This window comes from Tachypleus tridentatus, chromosome 2 (assembly GCF_004210375.1).
Source record: "Tachypleus tridentatus isolate NWPU-2018 chromosome 2, ASM421037v1, whole genome shotgun sequence".
Lineage (NCBI taxonomy): Eukaryota > Metazoa > Arthropoda > Merostomata > Xiphosura > Limulidae > Tachypleus > Tachypleus tridentatus.
In genome coordinates this window covers 9,758,777-9,777,820 of record NC_134826.1, presented here as the reverse complement: position 1 = coordinate 9,777,820, position 19,044 = coordinate 9,758,777, and the positions used below count along the sequence as shown (strand labels likewise).

Sequence of the window (19,044 nt, the reverse complement as noted above, 5' to 3'; positions counted from 1 at the left end):
TCAGTACTTTATAATAGAAACATCCAGTGGTAGTGGTTTAATATCGTGTAGTTCAACACTTTATAATAGAAACATCCAGTGGTAGAGTGTTCGATAACGTGTAGTTCAATACTTTATAATAGAAACATACAGTGAAAGTGGTTTAATATCGTGCAGTTCAACACTTTATAATAGAAACATACAGTGAAAGTGGTTTAATATCGTGTAGTTCAACACTTTATAATAGAAACATCCAGTGGTAGAGTGTTCGATAAGGTGTAGTTCAATACTTTATAATAGAAACATCCAGTGGAAGTGGTTTAATATCGTGTAGTTCAGTACTTTATAATAGAAACATCCAGTGGTAGAGTGTTCGATAACGTGTAGTTCAATATTTTATAATAGAAACATCCAGTGGTAGAGTGTTCGATAAGGTGTAGTTCAATACTTTATAATAGAAACATCCAGTGGAAGTGGTTTAATATCGTGTAGTTCAGTACTTTATAATAGAAGCATCCAGTGGTAGAGTGTTCGATAACGTGTAGTTCAATATTTTATAATAGAAACATCCAGTGGTAGAGTGTTCGATAAGGTGTAGTTCAATACTTTATAATAGAAACATCCAGTGGTAGTGGTTTAATATCGTGTAGTTCAATACTTTATAATAGAAACATCCAGTGGAAGTGGTGTAATGACGTGTAGTTCAATACTTTATAATTCCGTTTTAAGCTCAGTAGTTTAAAGTTTTTAATATTTACTACTTTTTATTTTACTTTTTTAAGAAATCTAGACCAAGAAACATTTTCGTAAAGACATTCCTTGACAGCTCCAAAGACAACAAAACTTTTTAGGCTTAGATATTTCCCTTAAACAAGTAGATTCTCTAAATACTGTAATTCTAGGTTTGTGTCGAAATGTGTACGAGAAAGACCTTTTAGGCTTAGGTACCATTCTAAAATATCCATCTATTTTATGTATATCACGTGGCTCCATTGAAGTAACATATCAAGTGACACATCATTCATGTTTTGATCAACTTCTTGAACTATTGTAAGGCCGCTAGATGTCCTTTCAATGAGAATCTTGAATCACTAAACTGTGTTTCATTTCTTTGTAGACAATAAATATAAAGCTAATTTTGCTCCTTCAAGGAATTAACATAAAAATGTATTGCGTATCGAGTTCACATCGAGTGTGGTGTACACTTCTTCAAATTCGCTTATTGTTTGTTTGTTTGTTTTATTGAATTTCGCGCAAAGCTACTCTAGGGCTATATGTGTTAGCCGTCCCTAATTTTGTAGAGTAAGACTAGAGGGAAGGCACCACCCACCGCCAACTCTTGGGCTACTCTTAGTAGTGGAATTGATCGTCACATTATAACGTCCCCACTACTGAAAGAGTGAGCATGTTTGGTCGAACCCGCGACGCTCAAATTACAAGTCGAACGCCTTAACCCACCTGGCTATGGCGGGCCTCGGATTCGTTTACTTTGCACTTGCTTGGAGCCAAAGAAGTTTTGCAAATGTATGTATTTGTAAATAATCACAATAATTCTCGCGTCATGAAGCAGACCTGATTGAAATAATATAAAGTGTTTTAACAAACAAAACATTCAGGTTTGTATTCATCTTCCTGGTAATGTTATAGTGGAAAGCTACAAATTAAGCTGTTTGCACTCTGTCCACAAGATGGACTCCAAGTTCTGATTTTAGTATTGTGAAACTTATCACTGACCAACTGGGAGAGTATGCATATTGAGTTGTTTGTCCAGTGTTTGGATGAGTTGTATTTGCTTGTTTTGTTTATAGAATTTCGCGCAGAGCTACACGAAAGCTATCAGCACTAACTGTCTTATCGTGAGTTGATGTATTCTGGACTTGCTAAACCTTGACCATAACATTATACGAGGTAAACACACACACACACCAGATTTCTGTTAAATAATTTCGTGATAAAGTCTGTGTTGAATTACACTTCTTATTGGATGAAAGTTTACTATTCTTTTAACACATTATATGGAATAAAAGCGGTGTTAAAGTATAATACATCTGTCTTCTACTAATTGTCTCTATTACTGTATAATTTCAATACAAATTATAACAGATATATTTTGACTACATATAACAATAATACTAATTTTAGCCTCTCTCGTTTCTATTGGCTGATCAGTAAATCTGAGGGTTCAAACTGTTTTCGATAGTCGTTGTAAGGACAGCACAGATCGTCTCAGATGTAACTTTATGTTTAGGTTTCTTGATGACGAGAAACCCACTTGAAATAAAAATGTATCTCAGAACGGCTGGTATGGGTATTAACACTTTTATTGATAAGCAGAGAACGTTTCGACTTTCCTGGGTCATCTTCAGGTTAACAACAAGAGTTTGCAACTGACTGTTGCCGGACACATGTCTTAGAGACTAGAATATAATATAAACAGGTACCAGATTGTAGGGGGCGTTGTAGTTGGATGTTTGGTTATTAATTAGCATAGGTATAAAGGTGTTCCTTTATATTGGTTTAATTTTGGTTTTAGTTGCTGTATAAGTGGTGCTTCTTTGATATTACGTTTGTTTATATTTGTTTCCCTACTTAATATCTGGGCGTTTTCTATGGTTATGTTGTGTTTATTTGATTTGTAGTGTTCAAAAACTTGTGAAGGTGTTGTTTTTTTTGTTGTTCTTTGAATCTGGTTTCCATTTTTCTGCATGTTTCACCAATATAGAAGTTGTGGCAATTGTTGCATTGTATTTTATAAATAATGTTGGTGTTGTGTTTGTCAGTAGTTTTTACGTAGTATGGACTTTAGTTTTGTACCTGGTTTTTGAATAAATTTGGTGTTTACTGAATGTTGTGTTTTGTCGAAATGTTGGTTATTTTTTTGCTGATGTCAGGAACATGTGGTATGCAGCAATATAAGGTTTTGTAGTTTGTTGTATCTTGGAATTTACTGTTGACTGTGTTGTTGATCTGGATGTGTGCGTATAATTTTTTGAGGAAATTTGTTGATGTTGATAAAGTGTTGTTTTATTTTGTTGATTTCATCATTAATTTTATCAGGTGAACATAGTTTTGTGACTGATTATTTGATTTCTTAATAAGTTGAGTTTTGTTGTTTCATGTGCTGAGTCATGTTCAGGTTTCTTATGAATTTCACGCAAAGCTACACGAACTCTATCAGCGCTAGCCCTCCCTAATTTTGCAGTGTAAGAGTAGGAAGAAGACAGCTAGTCATCACTACCAACTGCCAACACTTGAGCTACTCTTTTACCAATGAATAGTGGGATTGAGCGTCACATTCTAACTCCCTCAAGACTGGAAAGGTGAGCATGTTTGTTGTGACGAAGATTCGAGCCCGCGACCCTCAGATTACGAATCCAGTGCCCTCTAACCACCTGGCCATGAAAGTCCATACTACTGTTCTTAATGGTCTGGTGAGAACGTTTACGCAATAAATAATTTGTGTTTAATGCCAAGTTACTAATGCTAGCTACCACTGTCTATAATTGTGATCTACTGATCAAATAAAAGATACACAAAAAACAGCACCTTGCTTCCACCATTCACGCTAAGGAATCAGCTGTCACTTTTATACCTCACCCACAGCTTAAAGTGTGAGTAAATTTTTTTTGGTATCTCAGAGATTCGAACTCAAAACTTATCAGCTTCGAACTCGAGAAATCAGCAATAAAATCAGCTATACCTTGTTACGAATGACACTTAACAGCAACCATACCTTGTTGCTAATGACACTTAACAGCAACCATACCTTGTTACGAATGACACTTAACAGCAACCACACCTTGTTGCTAATGGCACTTAACAGCAACCACACCTTGTTGCTAATGGCACTTAACAGCAACCACACCTTGTTGCTAATGGCACTTAACAGCAACCACACCTTGTTGCTAATGACACTTAACAGCAACCATACCTTGTTGCTAATGGCACTTACTAACAACCATACCTTGTTGCTAATGGCACCTACTAACAACCATACCTTGTTGCTAATGGCACCTACTAACAACCATACCTTGTTGCTAATGGCACCTACTAACAACCATACCTTGTTGCTAATGGCACCTACTAACAACCATACCTTGTTACTTATGACACTTACAGGTAACCATACCTTGTTACTTATGACACTTACTGGTAACCATACCTTGTTACTTATGACACTTACTGGTAACCATACCTTGTTACTTATGACACTTACTGGTAACCATACCTTGTTACTTATGACACTTACTGGTAACCATACCTTGTTACTTATGACACTTACTGGTAACCATACCTTGTTACTTATGACACTTACTGGTAACCATACCTTGTTACTTATGACACTTACTGGTAACCATACCTTGTTACTTATGACACTTACTGGTAACCATACCTTGTTACTTATGACACTTACTGGTAACCATACCTTGTTACTTATGACACTTACTGGTAACCATACCTTGTTACTTATGACACTTACTGGTAACCATACCTTGTTACTTATGACACTTACTGGTAACCATACCTTGTTACTTATGACACTTACTGGTAACCATACCTTGTTACTAATGTCACTTATTGATAACCATAACTAAATACAAAATTCTTCCCAATTTCTTTCTGTTTTTACAGGTAGTAATCTATAAACAGAAACGTTAAGTTGAATCATCTAAATATATCTAAATAATAGCCTTAAACAACAAGAAGAAAAACAGTAATTATTTAATGTTTTCTTCCTCTTATAGATACCCGAGTCAATTATACTCAAAATCACTTACAAAACGTTGGACAGTTCACAGCTTATCCAGACATGTGTTATTAATACAACCAATCACATACACGAAATATCTGTTAAGCCTGAAAGACAAAGTCTCTGTTGCATGTGTATTTAACAAACACGAAACGTACATGTACATTTTCTTTGGGTTATTTTTAATCAAATTTTGCAGATAATATTCTTTATAATTTACTTTTTAAAATCAAATTACATGGGAAGTATTTAAATATACAGGGTGTTCGCAAAGTCACTGTGCAGTTTTGTAATCATAAGTTATTATATTATTATTATACAGGGTGTTCGCAAAGTCACTGTGCAGTTTTGTAATCATATGTTATTATATTATTATTATTATTATACTGGGTGTTCGGAAAGTCACTGTGCAGTTTTGTAATCATATTCAGTGATGTCGAGAAAACCCACTTGTAGAGAAATATTTATGTAAAAACCGCTCGTTTGGTTTGAAAAAATATTTTACGAAGAAGAGCGAACAACGTTTCGACCTTCTTCGGTCATCTTCAGGTTCACAAAGAAAGAGGTAACTGACCGGAAGCTGACTACATGTTTGGAAAGGGTTGTGTCAGAACGTAGAGGGCGGTGTTAAATGTTTGAATATATGTTTTTCTCAGTGTATTTGTACTTACCTGTTACCATTATGTCTGAACTAGCATACTGTACACCTCTATTAACTGTACACGCTCACACGATCGTTAAGAAACTAAAAAATTTAAACCGAAGAGTTATCAATAGAAGAAATGACATCTATTTTATTCAACAATGTAGAAAGGAACAACTAACCCTAATTTTGTAAAGGTAAAACTATCAAAAAATTTTAATAAATACACAAACATTATCCAAAATTTAGAGAAAAACTACTTAAAGCCATGTTAAACACAAAATACAAAGAACTACATGACTTACAGAAATAAAAAATGAACCTAGACTATCAACTGGCATGCTGCATTAAACCAGAGATTTACGGACTTATACAACGAAACATAAACCAAATCAATACTAAGAACGACAGAGACAAAAAGATCTGCCACAACAAAAAACTAGAAAAACTAAGATGCAAACAACAGAAAAGACATCAACATGACAAACCGTTGACTAACCTCATAATTAACAGATCCAAACGACAATTAAACACAGACAAGATACATCTACTTAACAAAGGACTCAACTTCGCAATAGCACCTAGGTACATTCCAACCTTAGAAATTAAAACATGTTTAGAAGATCTAGCTAGGAGACTTGCGATACTTTCTACAGAAAACAAAACAAAGGAAACAACCAACAGAAAGAAGACAACTTAGATAATTCTATTGTCATCCAACAGCCAAACTTCCCAGGTAAAATTACAAATTTATATTTTCCAGAAACACCTAAAAACAACATCTTAAACGATTTTTTCAAAGAATTTTCTTACAAAACCATCAACATAATTTCACAAAACAGAAAACTAAAAAACAATCTTACAAAAAGAGACATTAATTCCATTAAAAACCTAAAACAAGACAAAAACATAAAAATTCTAAAAGCAGACAAAGGTCAAGCTATAGTCATAATGAACACGAATGAATACACCCAAAAAATGAAGAACATCCTGTCAGTCACGAACAAATTTAAACCAATACACACAAATCCAACAAAGACACACGAGACGCAACTAAACAAATTACTACTGCAAATGAAAAAAGCCAAGACAATTTCACAAACACTTTATACCTACCTACGTAAAACCGACTCACGCACACCACAAATATACGGCATCCCCAAACCTCATAAACCAGATTGTCCATTACGACCAATAATGTCCACATATGAATCGTTTAATTACAATCTTGGTAAATACATAGCATGGGCATTCTCCAAATATGTAACATCAGCCAGCTCATTCATCAAAGACTTTTAATTTCAAGTCTAACCTTAATCAACTTAATCATAAAACCTTAATGGCCAGTTTCGATGTTATATCCCTCTTTACAGAAGTTCCAACCACTGAAGCCTGCAAGATAGCCTTAGAACTCTATATCCGAGACCCTAACCAAACTATAGACATTCCCAGCAACCCTCATAGAATTCACCACGATAAAGACAAACTTCATGTTCAACAACCACACTTATATACAAACAAATGGCCTAAGCATGGGCAACCCAGTATCACCAGTTCTAGCCAATATTTTTATGACACAAGTTGAAACACAAGCAATTAACACAGCATTACATCCACCACTATACTGGTACAGATATGTAGATGACACGATTGCGGGATTCAAATCTACAGAACACATACTTAATTTTTTCAATCACATTAACTCTATACATCCCAACATTAACTTCACATGTGAACAGGAAGAAAGCAATCAAATATCATTTCTTAACCTCAAAATTACAAGAACCGACACACAATTCAAAACAGAAATCTACCGAAAAATCATCCATACTGGACTATACATTCCTTGGGACTCAGCACATGAAACAAAATAAAAACTCAACATACTAAGAAACCAAATAAACACAGCCATAAAACTAAGCTCATTAAATAAAACTAATGACTAATTAGACAAAATAAAGCAATACCTCATTAACATCAATAAGTTTCCTCCACAAACCGTAGAAAACATTATACGCACACACCTAAACAGAAAGCAAAATCAACCAACAAAAGTAAATATATCTCACGAATCAAAAAATCACGAAACCATATTCTGTCTGCTGCATACCATATATTCCCGACATCAGCAGACAAATAACAAACATTTGGCAAAAACTAGTAACAAAATATGGCATTCCAGTTAATACCAAATTTATTCAAAAACCAGGCACAAAACTGAGGTCTATACTATGTAAAACCTACACTGACAAACACCACACCAACATTATTTATAAAATACAATGTGATAACTGCCACGACTTCTATATTGGAGAAACAAGTAGAAAAATGGAAACCAGGTTCAAAGTACATAAAAAGTCACCTTCACACGTTTTCGAACACTGCAAGTCAAATGAACACAATATAACCATGAAAAACACTCAAATACTGAATAAAGAAACAAACATAAACAAACGCAAAATTAAAGAAGCCTTACTTATACAACTTAAACCCAAAATAAACCAATATAAAGGGACGCCTTTATACCTATATTAATATAATAAAATGAATAAAATTATGTATTCAAACATCTAACACCGCCCTCTACATTCTGACACTCAGTTACACAACCCCTTCCAAACATGTGGTCAGCTTTTGGTCAGTTACCTCTTTCTTTGTGAACCTGACGATGAGTCGAAACGTTGTTCGCTATTCTATGTAAAACATTTTCTCAATCCAAACGATCCGTTTTTGCATATATATTTGTAATCATGTGTTATTATATTATTATTATACAGGGTGTTCGGGAAGTCACTATGCAGTTTTGTAATCATATGTTATTATATTATTATTATACAGGGTGTTCGGAAAGTCACTGTGCAGTTTTGTAATCATGTGTTATTATATTACTATTATACAGGGTGTTCGGAAAGTCACTGTGCAGTTTTGTAATCATGTGTTATTATATTATTATTATACAGGGTGTTCGGGAAGTCACTGTGCAGTTTTGTAACCATGTGTTATTATATTATTATTATACAGGGTGTTCGGAAAGTCACTGTGCAGTTTTGTAATCATGTGCTATTATATTATTGTTATACAGGGTGTTCGGAAAGTCACTGTGCAGTTTTGTAATCATGTGTTATTATATTACTATTATACAGGGTGTTCGGAAAGTCACTGTGCAGTTTTGTAATCATGTGTTATTATATTATTATTACACAGGGTGTTCGGGAAGTCACTGTGCAGTTTTGTAATCATATGTTATTATATTATTATTATACAGGGTGTTCGCAAAGTTACTGTGTAGATTTGTAATCATATGTTATTATATTATTATTATACTGGGTGTTCGGGAAGTCACTGTGCAATTTTGTAATCATATGTTATTATATTTCAGATTTTGATCCCAATATGGTTTTAACAACTGAACAACGTGTGTGGCTCGTCGAACACGTATTCAGAGAAGGTGGTAGATACACAGATGTTGTGCGACAGCGATTTGCTGAAAAATTCCCAGATACACCTATTCCACATCGCAATAAATATATAAAAGCACAGCGACTTTCCGAACACCCCGTATTTCTATAAAGCCTATAATGTTAAACGTGTGTGTGTTTTCTCTATAAAGCCTATAGTGTTAAACGTCTGTGTGTGTTCTCTATAAAGCCTACAATGTTAAACATGTGTGTGTTTTCTCTATAAAGCCTACAATGTTAAACAAGTGTGTTTTTTCTATAAAGCCTCCAATGTTAAACATGTCTGTGTTTTCTCTTTTTAAGCCTACAATGTTAAACATGTGTGTGTTTTCTCTTTTTTAAGCCTATAATGTTAAACATGTGTGTGTTTTCTCTTTTTTAAGCCTACAATGTTAAACATGTGTGTGTTTTCTCTATAAAGCCTACAATGTTAAACATGTGTGTGTTTTCTCTATAAAGCCTACAATGTTAAACATGTGTGTGTTTTCTCTATAAAGCCTACAATGTTAAACAAGTGTGTTTTCTCTATAAAGCCTACAATGTTAAAGATGTGTGTGTTTTCTCTATAAAGCCTATAATGTTAAACATGTGTGTGTTTTCTCTTTTTTAAGCCTACAATTTTAAACATGTGTGTGTTTTCTCTATAAAGCCTACAATGTTAAACATGTGTGTGTTTTCTCTATAAAGCCTACAATGTTAAACATGTGTGTGTTTTCTCTATAAAGCTTACAATGTTAAACATGTGTGTGTTTTCTCTTTTTTAAGCCTACAATGTTAAACATGTGTGTGTTTTCTCTATAAAGCCTACAATGTTAAACATGTGTGTGTTTTCTCTATAAAGCTTACAATGTTAAACATGTGTGTGTTTTCTCTTTTTTAAGCCTACAATGTTAAACGTGTGTGTGTTTTCTCTATAAAGCCTGCAATGTTAAACGTATGTGTGTTTTCTCTTTTTTAAGCCTACAATGTTAAACGTATGTGTGTTTTCTCTTTTTTAAGCCTATAATGTTAAACGAGTGTGTGTTTTCTCTATAAAGCGTATAATGTTAAACGTGTGTGTGTTTTCTCTATAAAGCGTATAATGTTAAACGTGTGTGTGTTTTCTCTATAAAGCCTACAATGTTAAACATGTGTGTTTTGTCTTTTTTAAGCCTATAATGTTAAACGTGTGTGTGTTTTCTCTTTTTTAAGCCTATAATGTTAAACATGTGTGTGTTTTCTCTATAAAGCGTATAATGTTAAACGTGTGTGTGTTTTCTCTATAAAGCCTATAATGTTAAACATGTGTGTGTTTTCTCTCTTTTAAGCCTACAATGTTAAACGTTTGTGTTTTCTCTTTTTTAAGCCTACAATGTTAAACATGTGTGTGTTTTCTCTATAAAGCCTGCAATGTTAAACGTATGTGTGTTTTCTCTTTTTTAAGCCTACAATGTTAAACATGTGTGTGTTTTCTCTATAAAGCCTACAATGTTAAACATGTGTGTGTTTTCTCTTTTTTAAGCCTACAATGTTAAACATGTGTGTGTTTTCTATTTTTTAAGCCTATAATGTTAAACGAGTGTGTGTTTTCTCTATAAAGCCTACAATGTTAAACATGTGTGTGTTTTCTCTTTTTTAAGCCTATAATGTTAAACGTGTGTGTGTTTTCTCTATAAAGTCTACAATGTTAAACATGTGTTTTCTCTTTTTTAAGCCTATAATGTTAAACATGTGTGTGTTTTCTCTTTTTTAAGCCTATAATGTTAAACATGTGTGTGTTTTCTCTATAAAGCTTACAATGTTAAACATGTGTGTGTTTTCTCTTTTTTAAGCCTACAATGTTAAACGTGTGTGTGTTTTCTCTATAAAACCTGCAATGTTAAACGTATGTGTGTTTTCTCTTTTTTAAGCCTACAATGTTAAACGTATGTGTGTTTTCTCTTTTTTAAGCCTACAATGTTAAACATGTATGTGTTTTCTTTTTTTAAGCCTATAATGTTAAACGAGTGTGTGTTTTCTCTATAAAGCGTATAATGTTAAACGTGTGTGTGTTTTCTCTATAAAGCGTATAATGTTAAACGTGTGTGTGTTTTCTCTATAAAGCCTACAATGTTAAACATGTGTGTTTTGTCTTTTTTAAGCCTATAATGTTAAACGTGTGTGTGTTTTCTCTTTTTTAAGCCTATAATGTTAAACATGTGTGTGTTTTCTCTATAAAGCGTATAATGTTAAACGTGTGTGTGTTTTCTCTATAAAGCCTATAATGTTAAACATGTGTGTGTTTTCTCTATAAAGCCTGCAATGTTAAACGTATGTGTGTTTTCTCTTTTTTAAGCCTACAATGTTAAACATGTGTGTGTTTTCTATTTTTTAAGCCTATAATGTTAAACGAGTGTGTGTTTTTTCTATAAAGCCTACAATGTTAAACATGTGTGTGTTTTCTCTATAAAGCCTACAATGTTAAACATGTGTGTGTTTTCTCTTTTTTAAGCCTATAATGTTAAACATGTGTGTGTTTTCCCTATAAAGTCTATAATGTTAAACGTGTGTGTGTTTTCTCTATAAAGCCTATAATGTTAAACGTGTGTGTGTTTTCTCTATAAAGCGTATAATGTTAAACGTGTGTGTGTTTTCTCTATAAAGTCTACAATGTTAAACATGTGTGTTTTCTCTTTTTTAAGCCTATAATGTTAAACGTGTGTGTGTTTTCTCTTTTTTAAGCCTATAATGTTAAACATGTGTGTGTTTTCTCTATAAAGCCTATAATGTTAAACATGTGTGTGTGTTCATAGTTTTATTTCCTCATCATGTGTTTGTATTTAGAGCTTTCAGGATAAGGTCCCAGGTGGTCGGCGGTGAGCCAGAAGGCTCGAAATCTAGTTTCGATACTCGTTGTAAGAAGATCACACATAACCCATTCTGTGTTTAACAAGGAGCAATCACCTACCTTTCTGGTGTCGTAAGTGACCGGAGGTTCCTTTAGAGCTCCTAAACCGCCAAGTCCGATATCTATGGCTATGTCCATAATAGGTCAGCTGCAAAATGAAGCTGGTAATAAGAAAACTGACCAAAAGAGAAGACATAATGGCTGTCATTCAGTCAGATATCGTAAGTTTATATTTTCATCAAAATAATGTTCAGTAACGCTGTGAAACAACGCTCAGAGAAAATAGAATCATAAAAACACTACTACTACCCGGATTCTGGGTGTTAAAAAGAACTACACCACTTTGAACAAACTGGTTGTGGCTCAGTGTCTGAAGCACTGTCAACACTTGCAAAGTCGGAGACGTTCCAGTAAACACAAAATATGTAAACTACTACATTAATCGTTAGCTATTCTAACAATTTGGTCACATGTCACGTGTCCGTTAAATAGCTACAACGTCACAAAGTGCTCTAAACAACAGTGTGTCCTAAGCAGCATAAAAACAGGTGCATTTACCACTCTGCGAAAAGTAATTTTAAAAAAATCATTAACTCCGCTAATGGACTTCAGAACGTCGTGACTAACACGGTTAAACTATCAGAGTTATGTACAGTTTGAAAACCATTTGCAACCGGTGCTCCATCTAACGAGTTTTCTCTTTTTCCGCCCGCCAATCGTAATTGAGCTTTACATGACGTCATTCATCAACGTAAGAATAACCGTTATCACGATAGACATCTACAGTGGACAAAGAGAACGAAACCAAACTTCCTTTCGACCGATAATTAGATACTGACAGTTATCCACTAGGTGTCCATGGATACCCAGAGTAAACAGAAATCACAAAAGGCACACATCTAAAAATTATCTATCGTACACTGAAACTTATTTTGTTCTTTGAGAAAAAATAACTAAAAAAGAAACTGATTAGAATAACCGCTAAATTTAGTGAATACAGTTCATAGCTGGTTTTATAAGTTTGTTCGTTTTTGAATTTCGCGCAAAGCTACACGAGGACTATCTGCGTTAGCCGTCCCTAATTTAGCAGTATAAGACTAGAGACAAGGCAGTTAGTCATCACCACCCACTGCCAACTCTTGGGCTACTCTTTTACCAACGAATAGTGGGATTGACTGTCACATTATAACGCCCCCACGGCTGAAAAGGCAAGCATGTTTGGTGCGAGCGGAATTCGAACCCGCGACCCTCAGATTACGAGTCGCACGCCTTTACCCACCTGGCTATGCTGGGCCAATATCTTATTGAATAGACAAAGAAAAAACACTTTGCCTTCAATTTTTCTAGTTATTTTAGAAATGTCACGTAAAAGCTACTCATAAGCTGTATGCGCTAATTTTCCCTACTTTAGAAATGATACACTAGAGGAAAAGCAGCTACCTAACAACACCCGCCGCCAATTTTTGGACTTCTCTTGCAGAAGTGAAATATCGGATTACACTGTCATTCTTACTGACCACGAGAAGCATGTTTCTAAGGTAACGACAGGAAAACCTTTCTGATTTGGATATTTCGTGACGACAATAACAAAGTCGTGGGCAGTCATCGATTAATAGAACTTTATTTTGCAAACATATCACTAAAAACGGTATCGGACTGAAAAAAAATACGTCACCCACATCCTGCAATCCGAAATGGATCGTTTACATATGAATGTCTATTGTTCATGTAAAGTGAGAGATCTACTTACATAGAGTGAATGTTTACAGAAACTGATAACAACAGCTTGTGAATATCCGAACAAAACGGTAACAAGGAAGAGGTATGGAAGTTAGTGGTATGTTTGGGAACAAAATGCTATTAGGTAGGAAGTAGAGGAAGTCAGTGGAATGTTAAGGAACAAAATGCTATTAGGTAGGAAGTAGAGGAAGTCAGTGGAATGTTAAGGAACAAAATGCTATTAGGTAGGAAGTATGTCGGGGAACAAAATGCTATTAGGTAGGAAGTAGAGGAAGTCAGTGGTATGTTGGTGAACAAAATGCTATTAGGTACGAAGTTGTGGAAGTATGTCGGGGAACAAAATATTATTAGGTAGGAAGTAGAGGAAGTCAGTGGTATGTTGGTGGACAAAATGCTATTAGGTAGGAAATAGAGGAAGTCAGTGGTATATTAAGGAACAAAATTCTGTTAGGTAGGAAGTAGAGGAAGTCAATGGTATGTTGGGGAACAAAATGCTATTAGGTAGGAAGTAGAGGAAGTCAGTGGTATGTTGGTGAACAAAATGCTATTAGGTACGAAGTAGTGGAAGTATGTCGGGGAACAAAATATTATTAGGTAGGAAATAGAGGAATTCAGTGGTATGTTGGTGAACAAAATGCTATTAGGTAGGAAGTAGAGGAAGTCAGTGGTATATTAAGGAACAAAATTCTATTAGGTAGGAAGTAGAGGAAGTCAGTGGTATGTTTGTGAACAAAATGCTATTAGGTAGGAAGTAGAGGAAGTCAGTGGTATATTAAGGAACAAAATGCTATTAGGTAGGAAGTAGAGGAAGTCAGTGGTATGTTGGGGAACAAAATGCTATTAGGTAGGAAGTAGAGGAAGTCAGTGGTATGTTAAGAAACAAAATGCTTTTAGGTAGGAAGTAGTAGAAGTATATCGGGGAAAAAATATTATTAGGTAGGAAGTAGAGGAAGTCAGTAGTATGTTGGGGAACAAACTACTGTAGTTTTTCAACCATCTTTAGTGTTACTAATCTTTGTAGATTGTGTACTTTGTTTCCTGTGATGATAAAAAGATAAATAAATTCTTTAATTGAATGAGAAGTACCTGAATATATCAGTCTGCAAAAGTTAAGAAAGAAGGACAGGCCACGTGGCAATAGGAGAAAGAAATTTGTGAGAAAATGAATCTTGTTTCTCTAGAACTTCAATACGTGGCCAATGTGTTAAGAAAATCACACTGTCCTTAACACGTGAACAATGTATTTAGATAATCACACCGTCTTTAACACGTGAACAATGTGTTTAGATAATCACACTGTCCTTAACACATGAACAATGTGTTTAGATAATCACACTGTCCTTAACACGTGAACAATGTGTTTAGATAATCACACTGTACTTAACACGTGAACAATGTGTTAAGATAATCATACTGTCCTTAACACGTGAACAATGTGTTTAGATAATCACACTATTATTAACACGTGAACAATGTATTAAGATAATCACATTGTCCTTAACACATGAAAAATGTGTTTAGATAATCACACTGTCCTTAACACGTGAACAATGTGTTTAGATAATCACACTGTCCTTAACACGTGAACAATGTGTTTAGATAATGAGACTGTCCTTAACACATGAACAATGTGTTTAGATTTTACGAAACATAAAACTTTGTTTCACCTTCAATATGACACTGTACAGCTAGGTTTTCTTTTCCTCAGGATGTCACGTTCTCCTCTGTTCCTCAGCTATCATCTGATGTCGAGTTTTACTTTTATAAAGTTGTAAGTCTTTTAACGATCACACTTTGTTTTTATTTGCTTGTTTATTGAACTTTACGCGAATTTACGTGAGGACTGTCCGCGCTAGTCGTTCCTAATTTTCAGGTAATGTTTTAGAAGGAAGGCAATTAATCAACACCGCTTTCCGCCAACCCTCAGATTTCTCTTTTACCAACGAAAAGTGGTGTCTACTGTAATGTTTTAACACCCTCATGGCTGATAAAGTATGTCTTTATAAACATACACAGTATATTATATAGTCCCACGTGAATTATAGCAAAATCTCACGTGCATCACGTAAACAAAGATATTATTGATAGAGCCTAACCACTTCGCATTTATTATATTTATTTTAAAATAGTTATTTTCATTTTTAATACTCTTCTCGGTACCAAGATAGCTAATTTTATGAAAACACAATTAATTATTACCACATCCAACGTTCAACTTTGTTTTATCAACTCCTCTATAACGTTGTTCTATCAACTGATACAACTCCTCTATAATGCTTCCAGTTGCTTCACAAAATATATTGACATGTGTTCTTTCCCTGAAAACATTAGTTGCCCATAGAAACCAAACGCTGTCACCCTGAAACAGGTGATCGGTTGTTGTTTTTTCCCTACATCTGTCTTCATCTGTAGGTTTACCGACACCAGATTTCCTATAGAACGATTTATAAACTGTTAATGTCATCTTGTCAGCGATATTTCACGTGTCTGAAAGATAGGTCAATTTCTACCTTATACACTCCGAAGAGCTACGAATGAGCAGTCTACACGAACGTAGTTTATATATGTACATGGTGACGACATGTTATGTTCTTTAGACTCACAATAACAATGAGAAACTATTGCTTTTGTTCTTATTGTAATACAGGTGTGTGTGTGTGTGTGTGTGTGTGTGCTACATTTATCTTTGTAGTTCCCCCCAATGGCTAGGAAGCACATCTGCAGACTTACAACAAACAAATCTCTGTTTCAGCTTTCTTTCTCACGCACGTATCTTTAAAATGTTTTTAGCGTCAAATCCTGTTTCGTTTGATAATAACAATCTGAACTTATTGATATAAAACTTTTATAAGATGTTTTCTAAGAAAGTAAAATATGTGATGAAAATCAGATTGTGTCACAAAGCTCAGTAACTCACCTCTAAAATGAAAATGTCATGCAAATCAGTTGGTGTCAAAAAGCTCAGTAACTCACCTCTAAAGTGAAAATGTCATGGAAATCAGTTTGTGTCACAAAGCTCAATAACTCACCTCTAAAGTGAAAATGTCATGGAAATCAGTTTGTGTCACAAAAATCAGTAACTCACCTCTAAAGAGAAAACGTCATGCAAATCGTTTTGTGTCACAAAGCTCAATAACTCACCTCTAGAGTGAAAGTTTTATATAGAATCTATTTTGTAAAAACTGCCTTTGTTCACTTTTTTTAAACTTAGAGACATTTTTGTTAAGTAAGTAAACCTATGAGAACCAGTAATTAACATTCTATATAAGTAAATACGGAACTAAACTGACACCAATGTATTCTGAGCCAGTGACGAAATGTTTTGCTTTAATTAATTGTTATTAATAATTACATTATCTTATATACGAAACCAACTCGGTAAAATAAAACAAGTGCTTCTGCCAAGTAGAACACTTTCCTTCTTTTTAATTACCATCTTCTGAATCAGTAATTACAGTTAAACAGAAAACCTCCTGCCATGTTCTTTCTTTATGAAACATGCCTTAATAACAACTTTAAATCATGTTAAACTTATATGTACCCTACTATATTCACATTACACCCGATACTATACTAGTATCTCCCCCTGGAGGAAACACTAGGAATCATAACACTTTTATATGAATATTAGTTTTTTTTTATTAACGGTAAATAATGACTTTATGACAAAACATGTAATTAAAAAAATATTATTGTTTTATTTGTACATTACAATTGTTCAGGAAACTTGCAGTTCTATACAAGGAGACAATATTATGTAAAAAGTGTGCACCCGATACTACACTATTCCTGGATAATACCTTCAATATAAGAGAACCATAAATCAACTCTGTCTTAATGACACTGGCTCTACCTTTAACAACAACATTCCGCAGTCCTCTTAGATATAGTGCACTGTACCACTAAACTCTAATGTCACAAGTTGAGCCCGCCACATACTTTACGTTCAAAGGGTTCAGAAACATTCTCTATTTTAACACTGACGTCACTCTAGGTGACGTGTCATGAACGCCTCATAGAATATTCAGTTTTATGAGAATGTAGATAATTAATATTATAATTAAATCAACAAAAGGCTTAATGCGTAACGTTATAGTATAAAGTTCTGAATCTCTGAACAGCTGGTATGGGTATTAAAGATAAGAAGAGAACACAGAATGTTAACACCCATACCAGCCGTTCTGAGATGTATGTTTATTTCATGTGGGTTTCTCGTCATCAAGAACTTTTTTAATCGCGCATGCATGAAAAACGAGAATGTGGCTAAGTGTCTTAAACTCTTTCTGACCAATCAACACTGTAAACCCCCACTACAGAGCAGGATATAATTAGTTTAGGACAAGCCCTTACTATAACCTGTGGCGTAATTAGTATGGGAGCAACCATCTTTGTCACTAAAGCAATATGTATTGAAAAACTGTGTTTAATAACCTTACAGAAACAGACCCTGTCGTTTTGTAAACATACCTAACAGCTGAAGTTTAACTGAAGAAACATACCTAACAGCTGAAGTTTAACTGAAGAAACATACCTAACAGCTGAAGTTTAACTGTAGAAATATGCCCAACAGCTGAAGTTTAACTGTAGAAACATACTTAACAGCTGAAGTTTAACTGTAGAAATATGCCTAACAGCTGAAGTTTAACTGTAGAAACATACCTAACAGCTGAAGTTTAACTGTAGAAACATACCTAACAGCTGAAGTTTAACTGTAGAAATATACCTAACAGCTGAAGTTTAACTGTAGAAACATACCTAACAGCTGAAGTTTAACTGAAGAAACATACCTAACAGCTGAAGTTTAACTGTAGAAACATACCTAACAGCTGAAGTTTAACTGTAGAAATATACCTAACAGCTGAAGTTTAACTGTAGAAACATACCTAACAGCTGAAGTTTAACTGAAGAAACATACCTAACAGCTGAAGTTTAACTGAAGAAACATACCTAACAACTGAAGTTTAACTGAAGAAACATACCTAACAACTGAAGTTTAACTGTAGAAACATACCTAACAACTGAAGTTTAACTGTAGAAATATACCTAACAGCTGAAGTTTAACTGAAGAAATATGCCTAACAGATGAAGTTTAACTGAAGAAATATACCTAACAGCTGAAGTTTAACTGAAGAAACATACCTAACAGCTGAAGTTTAACTGAAGAAACATACCTAACAGCTGAAGTTTAACTGTAGAAACATACCTAACAACTGAAGTTTAACTGTAGAAACATACCTAACAACTGAAGTTTAACTGTAGAAATATACCTAACAGCTGAAGTTTAACTGAAGAAATATGCCTAACAGATGAAGTTTAACTGAAGAAATATACCTAACAGCTGAAGTTTAACTGAAGAAACATACCTAACAGCTGAAGTTTAACTGAAGAAACATACCTAACAGCTAATGTTTAATGTAGAAACATACCTAACAGCTGAAGTTTAATGTAGAAACATACCTAACAGCTGAAGTTTAACGGAAGAAACATACCTAACAGCTGATGTTTAATGTAGAAACATACCTAACAGCTGAAGTTTAACTGAAGAAACACACTTAACAGCTGAAGTTTAACTGAAGAAACATACCTAACAGCTGAAGTTTAACTGTAG

At 34.3% G+C, this 19,044-nt stretch overlaps 2 protein-coding genes across 2 annotated transcripts in view; both read right to left on the bottom strand.

Annotated features, from left to right (window-relative positions):
• The window catches only part of LOC143237989 (semaphorin-2A-like), a 73,893-nt gene extending 61,703 nt beyond the window's left edge, over positions 1-12,190 (bottom strand). The window contains exon 1 of the mRNA XM_076477838.1: positions 11,757-12,190. Coding sequence (XP_076333953.1) covers positions 11,757-11,904 — 148 coding nt within the window. The 5' untranslated portion in view covers positions 11,905-12,190. The remainder of the gene's footprint in view (positions 1-11,756) is intronic.
• Positions 1-19,044, bottom strand: part of DCP2 (decapping mRNA 2) — a 215,505-nt gene that overhangs the window by 150,014 nt on the left and 46,447 nt on the right. The gene's annotated exons all lie outside the window — the stretch shown is intronic.